The 11,365-nt window shown below is 35.3% G+C and overlaps 1 protein-coding gene across 1 annotated transcript; it reads right to left on the reverse strand.

Moving 5' to 3' along the window:
- Window positions 1-794: 794 nt before the first annotated feature.
- Window positions 795-10,088, reverse strand: LOC114476237 (transmembrane protein 47-like). The gene is made up of 3 exons (XM_028467620.1): window positions 9,758-10,088; window positions 5,967-6,107; window positions 795-2,337 (listed from the first exon to the last, which is right to left on the reverse strand). Exons 1-3 carry the CDS (start codon window positions 9,969-9,971, stop codon window positions 2,156-2,158), a joined length of 537 nt encoding a protein of 178 aa, XP_028323421.1. The 5' UTR covers window positions 9,972-10,088; the 3' UTR covers window positions 795-2,155.
- Between the last annotated feature and the right edge of the window lie 1,277 nt (window positions 10,089-11,365).

Here is an 11,365-nt window from a genome sequence, read left to right on the forward strand (position 1 = left end):
ACTGTGGTTAGCATAGCATTCACACTGTAACTAGCTCTGTGGTTAGCATAGCATTCACACTATAACTAGCACTGTGGTTAGCATAGCATTCACACTATAACTAGCACTGTGGTTAGCATAGCATTAACACTATAACTAGCACTGTGGTTAGCATAGCATTCACACTGTAACTAGTACTGTGGTTAGCATAGCATTCACACTATAACTAGAACTGTGGTTAGCATAGCATTCACACTGTAACTAGCGCTGTGGTTAGCATAGCATTCACACTATAACTAGCACTGTGGTTAGCATAGCATTCACACTATAACTAGCACTGTGGTTAGCATAGCATTCACACTGTAACTAGTACTGTGGTTAGCATAGCATTCACACTATAACTAGCACTGTGGTTAGCATAGCATTCACACTGTAACTAGTACTGTGGTTAGCATAGCATTCACACTATTACTAGCACTGTGGTTAGCATAGCATTCACACTGTAACTAGCGCTGTGGTTAGCATAGCATTCACACTGTAACTAGCACTGTGGTTAGCATAGCATTCACACTATAACTAGCACTGTGGTTAGCATAGCATTCACACTGTAACTAGCGCTGTGGTTAGCATAGCATTAACACTATAACTAGCACTGTGGTTAGCATAGCATTCACATTATAACTAGCACTGTGGTTAGCATAGCATTCAAACTAAAACAAGTGCTGTGGTTAGCATAGCATTCACACTATAACTAGCACTGTGGTTAGCATAGCATTCACACTATAACTAGCACTGTGGTTAGCATAGCATTCAAACTAAAACAAGTGCTGTGGTTAGCATAGCATTCACACTATAACTAGCACTGTGGTTAGCATAGCATTCACCCTATAACTAGCACTGTGGTTAGCATAGCATTCAAACTAAAACTAGTGCTGTGGTTAGCATAGCATTCACACTATAACTAGCATTGTGGTTAGCATAGCATTCAAACTAAAATTAGTGCTGTGGTTAGCATAACACCCAAACTATAACTAGCGCTGTTAGCATAGCATTCACACTGTAACTAGCGCTGTGGTTAGCATAACATCCAAACTATAACTAGCACTGTGGTTAGCATAGCATTCACACTATAACTAGCACTATGGTTAGCATAGCATTCAAATTAAAACTAGCGCTGTGGTTAGCGTAGCATTCAAACTATAACTAGCACTGTGGTTAGCATAACATTCACACTGTAACTAGCACCATGGTTAGCATCGCATTCAAATTAAAACTAGTGCTGTGGTTAGCATAACATTCACACTGTAACTAGCACAGTGGTTAGCATTCACACTATAACTAGAGCTGTGGTTAGCATTTACACAATAACAGGCACTGTGGTTAGCATTCACACTATAACTAGCGCTGTGGTTAGCATTAACAATAAACAACCTTCTGTTCAGGTTTCAGCCCTAGCGTCATATTGTCTATGGTTTCCAACCTGCTGCCTGTCTGTAAATAGCCGCTGTGGTTTCTCTGAGGAATGTGAGCTCTCATGTCTGGATAATAAAGTGGTTTACATTTTTTCCTCTAACTGGAGTCCAGTCTAAAAACAGGAGGGGGGCGGGGGGGGTCTGCTCCTCTTATAAAACATTCTCCTTTTTAAACCAAAGGTCAGTTTGTGAAGCATCAACACGTCTGACAAGACGTTAGACTCACAATAACAAATGTCAAACTACACGTATTTATTCATTCAAACGCGTCCTTCATGTAGATTTATTCTGTGCACATTTATTGTCATGTTCCATTTCACTATAAATACACTTGATAAAAGCCTAACAAAGCGAACATGTTTATTACACCACCTGGATATGTTTAAAGGGAATAATTCAGGTTTGAATATAAACAAACTGAATAAAAGACATAAATACAAACACACACAAGCTTTTCTTCATCAAAATGCTACAAAAACTGTTTTGAAATGCGTCGATATATGATATATATATTCAACTACTGCACGTTTCTGTCCAACAATAGCAGCAGCAGCAGGTCGGCATGGAAACGTCCAGAAAAATCTGCGTGCTTTGACTTCATCACCTCGTCCCCAGTTAGCAGCAGAGCCACGGGATCCTCTGGGTGGAGGAGGGGGGTCCTAAAAATAACAGACAGGGCATGAACAACCTGCGGGGGCGGGGCTTCAGTACATCCCGTCGTCGTAAACGTCCGTCCTCAGGCAGAAAAGGATCCCCCCGCCCAGCATGAAGACGGTGGCCCCCCAGCCCAGCCCGTAGCCCCAGTTGAACTCGTGATAAGTCTGCAGAATTGTTCCGTCGATGAACTTGATCGGGTAAAGAACCAGAGCGCAGGCCTGCAGCACAACTGCAACAACAGAGTCCATCATCATCATCATCATCATCATCATCATCAGTTATTTATTTTATCATTTTTCTTCTCAAACATCATCTTTTTTCCACTGGAACTTTGTGTCAAAGTCAGTAGAAAAATAAAACATTTACTACGTCACAATATGTAACTTTTATCACAGATAATGTGATTGTATCTGATTGAGGGTCACATGATTAATATCCATGTCAAAGTTAAAAATAATGACCATTTCTGTGTTTTTGGAGCATTTTTGCAAATGTCATTTTTTTTTTATTTTGTATAGTTCTGTTATTTTCTATATATTTTTTGCTATTTTGTGTAATTTTCAGTTGACACTTTTTTTTAATCATTTTGTTACGTTTTGTTGTCATAATGTGCATTTTTTGAATCATTTTGTACATTTTTAGATTTTTTGAATCATTTTGTAAATTTTTGTGTTTTTTGAATAATTTTGTAAATTTTTGCTGTCAGTGTTTTTTTTTCTCATTTTATTATTTTTTGTTGTCATTCTGTATTCATGTTGTTATTGTGTTTTTTGAGTCATTTTAAGTGGGTTTTTTGGTTTTGTGTGTTTTTATCATCAATGTGTGTTTTTTTGTGTAATTTACTCTACACACTATTTTTGTTCTGTACATTTTGCTGTTGTGTAATTTTTTATCATTTTGCTAAGTTTTGTTGTCAGTGTGTGTTTTTGAGTCATTTTGTTAATTTTTATATTTATTTTGTGTTTTTTGAATAATTTTGTTAATTTTTTGTATATTTTACTATATATTCTGTATTTTTGTGTACTTTGTTTTGTGTGTTTTTGGAGTCATTTTGTTGATTTTTGTTGTAGTTTTGTGTGTGTTTGGAAAAATACATGTTTCTCTTATTTATGTGTGTGTGTGTGTGTGTGTGTGTAGTCTTCCTGTATGGTTTTGGAGTCATTTTTTGTGTATTTTTCTTGTCCTTTTACTGCAATTGTTGGTGTTTTTTGGGTGATTTTGTGTGTGTTAGTGCCGTGTGTTGCCCCCGTTTGTGTGTCTGTGTTACACTGAAGCTTTTGGCTGTTTAAGGAAGAAGTGTGAGTAGCTTTAGCTCCTCCTTTCCATCCTCCAGGACACAAGAGGAAAGTGACGGAGTTGCTGAGCTCATGTTTCTGCAGGAAAACGAAATAAATACGGTGCCACGGGGCGTTAAACGTGGGCTCTCCAAAGGACGGTGTCTGTCTTAAAGTCATTCCACACAGGAAAGAATAACACAGCATTCCCACACTGTGCTGTAACAGGCTAACAGTGAAAACAGTCACAGCCAATTAGCTCACACACACACACACACACACACACACACACACACACACACACACACACACACACACACACACACACACACACACACACACACACACACACACACACACACACACACACACACACACACACACACACACACACACACACACACACACACACACACACACACACACACACACACACACACACACACACACACACACACACACACACACACGGCCTTTGTGGTGGAACCCAACCAGAAACCATTGCTTACAATTATATAAGATGAATGCATGTGTGTGTGTGTGTGTGTGAGAGAGAGCCGCTCATGCCCAGGAAAAACCCTAAACCTATGACAGGCTATAGTAAACATGGGCAACTGGTGACTTGGTCTAGTTTTGTGCAGCCACCAAAGTTAACGACCAAAATGACTTCAAAAACACGCAAAACAACAGCAAAAACATACAGTTACTAAAAGACAAACATTATGACAACAATGTTCCATTAAATGATGGAAAAATATATAAAAAAACACAAAAGCGACTCCAAAAACACAAATGCACAAAATAACTTGCAAAACACACAAGACAACAGCAAAAATACACAAAGTTACCCAAAAAAATACACATTACAACAAAAAAAAACTACCCAAAATGATTAAAAAAAAAAAAAAACAAAATGAGAAAAAATACGTAAAATTAAAACGAAAATACACAAAGTTAGTCAAAAACACATTATGACAAAAAAATACGCAAAACGACAACAATAATACACAAAACAACAGGAAAAATACATACAACTGCAAAAATACACACAATGATAACAACGTTCCACAAAATTATGGAAAAATATACAAAAAAATACACAAAGTTACCCAAAAAAATACATATTACAACAAAAAAAATACCCAAAATGATTTAAAAAAAAAACACAAAATGAGAAAAAATACGTAAAAATAAAACGAAAATACACAAAGTTAGTCAAAAACACATTATGACAACAAAATACGCAAAACGACAACAATAATACACAAAACAGAAAAAATACATACAACTGCAAAAATACACACAATGATAACAACGTTCCACAAAATTATGGAAAAATATACAAAAAAATACACAAAGTTACCCAAAAAAAACACACATTACGACAAAAAAAAAACCCAAAATGGCAAAAAATAAATAAATACACAAAACAAGAGAAAAAATGTGTAGTTAAAACAAAAATGCACAAAGTTAGTCAAAAACACATTGACAACAAAACAATAATACACAAAACAGAAAAAATACATACAACGACAAAAATACACACAATGATAACAACGTTCCACAAAATGATGGAAAAATATACAAAAAATACACAAAAATGACTCCAAAAAAATATGAGAATACATATGAACAAAAGCATTACTTGCAAAATACACAAAATGGCAACAAAAATACAAAGTTACCCCACAAACCCAGATTATGACAACAGGAATACACAAAATGACAAATACACACAACAAAATCAAAATTACCCAAAAATATACATTATGACAACAGAAAAATACACTAAACAGCAAAAATACACATTATGACAACAACATTCCATAAAATGACTCCAAAAACATATGACAACAAAAATACACAAAATAACTTGCAAACCACACACAACAAATACCGTACACAAAATGGCAACAAAAATACACAAAGTTAGTCAAAAACACACATTATGACAACAATACACAAAACATTTTGACAACACCAGAAAAATAGACAAAACTGAAAAAAAAATACACAAAACAACAAAATAAATACATAAAATGAAAAGAAATATACACAAAGTTAGTCAAAAACACACATTATGACAACAGGTTATTATAAATAAGAATTTATTTAACAAAACAACGTTCATACGTTTACATGTTAGCATTAGCAACATGTTAGCACCTGTAAAAATGTTTTAACAAGAGGTATTTAATAATAATAATAATAAAATGTGATATTCCTGCTGTTGTGACTGAGGTTATTATTATGGGGCCTGTGTTTAGATATTAAACAATTAACATTCTTTATCACAACGTGTATGAAATCAATCCTTCCACATTAAGGCGGAGCCTGAGGTCACACATTTTACTGATGACGTCACTCGTTGGTTAAAGCTGCGGCTGCTTTTTCTTGGCCTGTGAGCAGCAGTTTTCCAGACCTTCAACCACAGGAAGAATGAGCTCACACACGCACACGCACACACACACGCGCTCACACACGCGCTCACACACGCGCTCACACACGCGCTCACACACACACACACACTCTCTCTTTATTCAGAGTGTGTGTGTGAGGGGGAACATGTGTGGCGGTGACAAACCTGCAGTGAAGAGGAACACGCCCACCGTGCGGTACTGCTGTCTGCGTTTGCCTTTACACAGAGAAACCAGAGCCACCAGAAAGGCCACCAGCGTGGCCACCGCTCCAGCTCCCAGTAGCACCAGCGTGGCGATCTGCCAGTCTGCACAACGGAATGATACACGTTAGAGAAGAGGAAGAACAGAATGCTCACGTAGTCCAATGAATGCACGGCGTTCCACTAAACGCCAAACAAGAGCCGAGTTTCATCCATGTTTTGTTAATAAACCCAACACATAGATTCACTGCATAAAGTACACAAAAGTCATCAGAAAAGCACAAAATTACTTAGAAAACACACAAGAAAACTACAAAAATACACAAAACTACAGTAATATTACAACAGAAATACACAAAGTTACACCGAAAATACACATTATGACAACAAAAATACACAAAGACAGAAAAATACACACAAAATAAAAAAATACAGTTACTCAAAAAAACACAAAACAACAGTAAAAATACACAAAATGGCAACAAAAATACACAAAGTTTTTCCACAAAAACATATTATGACAACAAAAATACACAAAATAACAGAAACATGAAAAAGAAATACATAAAAAACAACAAAAATACACAAAGTTTTTCCACAAAAACAGATTGTGACAAGAAAAATACACAAAATGACAGAAAATTTTACAAATCAGTAAAAACACACAAAAATGTAATAATACGCAAAGTTAATCCAAAAACACACATTATGACAGAGAAAATACACACAAAATAACAAAAATACAAAAAGTTACTCTAAAAAACACAAAATGACAAGAATATCAATAAAATGACTAAAACTGACTAAAAGACAAAAGCAAAATTACCCAAAAAACACAAAATGGCAACAAAAATACACAAAATGACAGAAAAATGAAAAAAATAATACATAAAACAGCAAAAATACAAAAAAGTTGTTCCAAAAACACACATTGTGATAAGAAAAATACACAGAGACGAGTGTCCATGTTTTTAGATGTTTTTAGTAGATAAACCCTTCAAACTGAATAAATACCTGCTTATCAAATGTGTTTCAGCCTGCGTCACATGATCATAAACCAGTGTTTATTAGTGTCTAAACCACACGCTCTAAATCTGGGGCACTTTAGGGCTCCCTGGGGGGAGGGTTCCCCCTCCCTCTACAAAGCCATCCAACCTGCTGGATGTGATGTGGCGTTGATGGAGGTCAGTGAAGGGGAAGAAGATGCTCACTGGTTGTGAGTTAACAAAGGGATTGAGAATGAATCAGATAATGCTTTAAAAACAGACAGACACGGGACACTGGCAGAAATACACAAAAACACTGTAATAATAGACACAATGGCATAAAAACATACAAAATTACAGAAATATGCACAGTCACAAGAAAAAAACACACAATTACTCCAGAAACACAAAAAACAAGAAGAAAAATCACAAAATGAGATCAAAAACACACAAAGTGACTCCTAAAACCTAAAAATTACAGAAATGTACACAGAAGGAAAAGAAAAATGCACAAAATACAAGAACAATGCACACAATTACTCCAGAAACACAGAAAGAAAACACAAATTTAGAGAAAAACACACAAAACAACAAATAAAACATTCAAAATGACTGCAAAAACACAAAATGACAATAGACACACACACAATGAGACAAATACACTACATGAGAACAAAAATACACAAAATGACTCCAAAAAACATGCAAAATTGATACAGAATCAAACATAAAATGACATAAAATATACAAAAAGACCAGAAAAAATGTATCACAAAATCAGTCCAAAAACATAAAACAAAAACCAAAACACACAAATCAAAGAAAAATGTACAAAATGACAAAAGAATGCACAAAAAGTACAATAAAAATATACAAAACGCCTCCAAAAACACAAAGAAATCACCCTCAGATCACTTCAGATATAGATATATGTATATAGACACACAATCATCTGACATGGATGACTTTAGCACAAAAATATGATTGTATCTGATCAACAGTTTGATCAGCTGTTGGAATAATGACCAATCACAGCATTAATACAGGAAACAAAGAGTTTGTGTGTTTTAAATATATTTTGTAATTAATGTTTATTTCTAAAGCACATTTCACAAACAAAGGTCATAAAGTGATTTATACATCAGCTCATTCACACACCAATGGGACAAAGGTGGGAATCAACCACTGGGAGAAACTTGGGGTTCAGTGTCTTGCCCAAGGACACTTCAACACACAGACAGGTGTAGACCAGGATCAAACCCCCAACCTCTCGAGCAGAGGAAGACCCTCATTTGGTGCATTGTTTTTGTCCCTATTTTGTATATTTTTCAGTCTTTTCCTGTGATTTTTTTGTCCTTATTTGTATTTGATTTTGTGTGTTTTTGTTGTAGTTTTGTAAAGTTTTCTGTCATTCTGTGTTTTTTTTGTTGTAGTTTAATGTGAGTTTGAAATTAATGTGTGCATTTTCTTGATGTTTTGTGCGTTTGTCTCACATTCAGTGTGTTTTTGTTGCCGTTTTGTAACTTTCTCTTTCTGTTATTTTTCTCTATTTTGGAAGTTATTTTGTGTATTTTTTGTTGTCCATTTGTGTGTTTTTTTTTTACTTTGGTATGTTTTTGTTGTGTGTTTAAATTGTTGTTTTTGTTGCCACTTTGTATAGTTTTCTGTCATTCTGTGTATTTTTGTTGTCATGTAGTGTGTTTTGTGTATTATTGTCTCTTTTCAAGTATTTTCTTGACATATCGTGTGTTTTTCTTGCTGATTTGTGCTTTTTTGTCATTATTTTGTATATTTTTCAGTCGTTCTGTGTCTTTTCATTGTTGTTTTATATATTTTTCAGTCTTTTCCTGTATTATTGTGTCCTCATGTGTATTTGTCTCACATTCAGTGTGTTTTTTGTATATTTTTTTGTATATTTTTTCTCTATATTGTTAGTCATCGTGTGCATTTGTGTTTTTTTCTTTATTTTGGTATGTCGGACGTGTTCATGTAGTTGTTGTTTTTGGGTGTTTCTGTTGCCACTTTCTATAGTTTTCTGTTAGTCTGTGTAGTTTTGTTGCAGTTTAGTGTGTTTTGTGTATTATTCTGTCCTTTAACTATATTTTATTGATACATCGTGTGTTTTTTCCCTCGCATTAAGTGTGTTTTTGGAGTAATTTAGTGGATTTCTCCTGTTGCTCGGTGTATTTTTGTTGTTGTTTTGTATATTTTTCTGTCATTCTGTGTTTTTTTTGTTGTAGTTTAGTGTGTTTCCTTGAAGTTTTGTGCGTTTGTCTCACATTCAGTGTGTTTTTGTTGCCACTTTCTATAGTTTTCTGTCATTCTGTGTATTTTTGTTGCAGTTTAGTGTGTTTTTTGTATTTTTCTGTCCTTTCAAGTACATTTTCTTGATATATCAAGCTTTTTTCCCGTTGCATTAAGTGTGTTTTTGGAGTAATTTAGTGGATTTCTCCAGTTGTTCGGTGTATTTTTGTTGTTGTTTTGTATATTTTTCTGTCATTCTGTGTTTTTTGTTGTTGTTGTAGTAGTTTAGTGTGTTTTGTGCCTTTTTCTGTCCTTTTGTGTATTTTCTTGAAGTTTTGTGCGTTTTTGGAGTCAGTTTGTGTGTGTGTGTGTGTGTGTGTGTGTGTTGTCCACCAGTTTGTCAATGAAACACATTCCTACTCCCTCCCAAACAACAACAACAACCACCACCACCACCACCACCACCACCACCACCACCACAACCCTCCTAAAAAGTTGAAGACTCAGTGTAACTGCGGGTGTTACCTGTGGTGAGGGTGGGGTAGCAGCTCCACTCCCCCTCCTCACTGGTCCTAGCCTCGGACTGGGAGCAGGACTCCCACAGGGACAGGGAGAAGTGGTCTGCGGTCACCCACGAGGGGCTCAGCAGCGCCACGAGGTCCAGAACCAGCGCGAGGAACACGCAGAGCAGCGCGACGAGTTTAAAGGGCCGGAACACGTGCACGTCGTTCACAGACATACTGACGCTAATGCTAGTGCTAATGCTAGTGCTCACTGACCGTCCGTCCGTCCGTAGCCCTGAAGCTCCTCCAGCGTTCTGCTCCACCGCCACAGACACGCTACTGCAGAAGCACGCCACCAGCCAATCAGCGTACAGCGGATTTTCAAAATAAAAGCTGACTGGACTAGTCCCCCCTCCCCTATAATCCTGAGTCATTTATGACACAAAATATGTTAATCTCTAATCCGATCGAGGGCCACGTTATCAACATTCATGTCAGCATTAGAACAATTACCAATCAGAGCATTAGTAAGGAAACAACAAAGGGTTTCTGAGTCATTTTATTTAGATTTTGAGCCATTTTCTATGTTTTTGTGTGTGTTGGAAGTTATTCTGTATATTTTTTATGTAGTTTTTGTGTTTTTTTCTTTTTGTTATTTTGTAACATTTACTGTATTTTTACGCATGTTTGTTGTATTTTTGCTGTCATTTTGTGTATTTTCCCTATTATTTAAATGTGTTTTTGTTGTCTTTTTGTGTGTTTTTGGACCTATTTTGTGTATTCCTGTTGTTTTGCGTTGTTTTGTACATTTTTAGATTTTTTAAACGTGTTTGTGTATGTGTTTTTGGAGTCATTTTGTGTATTTCTGTCGTTTTGTATATTTTTCTATTTTTTTAATGTGTTTTGTAAAATTTGCACAGGTGTTTATGGAGTTATGTTGTGTATTTTTGTTATGTTTGATGTATGTTTCTGACATTTTGTGTATTTATGTTGTTTCGTGTGTTTTTGGAGAGCTGCATGTGGCCCCCGGAACACTCGTTCCCCATGTATTATTCTATTCTATTCCATTAGAAATCAAAACAAGTTCATCGATGAAAGAAAAAAGGTTTTACAGCATGATTTACTTTAAATTAAGTGTTTATTGTGTATTGTATTGTATTGTTTTTTTTTTGTAATATAATATGATTTTGATGAGCAGGATGACTTTATTTCTTTATTCTTATTCTGTCCCTTTTATGAGCAGTAATCACAGTATGACCACTCTAATTAAAAATATCTGACTCCACTTTTTTAATGAGAAAAAAGATCAAACAATATAAAATCAGAAGATTACAAAATCAAATCTGTGTGATTAGAAGTGATAACATTTATTTATTTTATTATTTTCTTGTTAGTAGCGACAATAATGACGGATGTAGTTTTATCTCCTATTATTTATCTCCTGGTAAACATTAGTTTATATTATTGAGGAATTCAATATTCATATAAACTTAATTATCCGTGCTCTTACTTTGAAGCAGCTCAGTGTATTTATTTAGTCACTGTGATGAAAACTATCTGAAAGAGTCAGAAATGAACACATTGATCAAACCTGTGATCTGTAGTATTTACTGAGTCTGCAGATTAATTA

This window comes from Gouania willdenowi, chromosome 14 (assembly GCF_900634775.1).
Source record: "Gouania willdenowi chromosome 14, fGouWil2.1, whole genome shotgun sequence".
NCBI classification, from domain to species: Eukaryota; Metazoa; Chordata; class Actinopteri; order Blenniiformes; family Gobiesocidae; genus Gouania; species Gouania willdenowi.

Bases quoted from the DNA above. Each gene is read 5' to 3' on its own strand.
- LOC114476237 (XM_028467620.1), bottom strand. From the start codon at position 9,971: ATGTCTGTGAACGACGTGCACGTGTTCCGGCCCTTTAAACTCGTCGCG. The intron at 6,108-9,757 runs GTAACACCCGCA...TCCGTTGTGCAG, and splicing joins CTACCCCACCCTCACCACAG to ACTGGCAGATCGCCACGCTG. The intron at 2,338-5,966 runs GTTTGTCACCGC...CTGTTGTTGCAG, and splicing joins CGTGTTCCTCTTCACTGCAG to TTGTGCTGCAGGCCTGCGCT.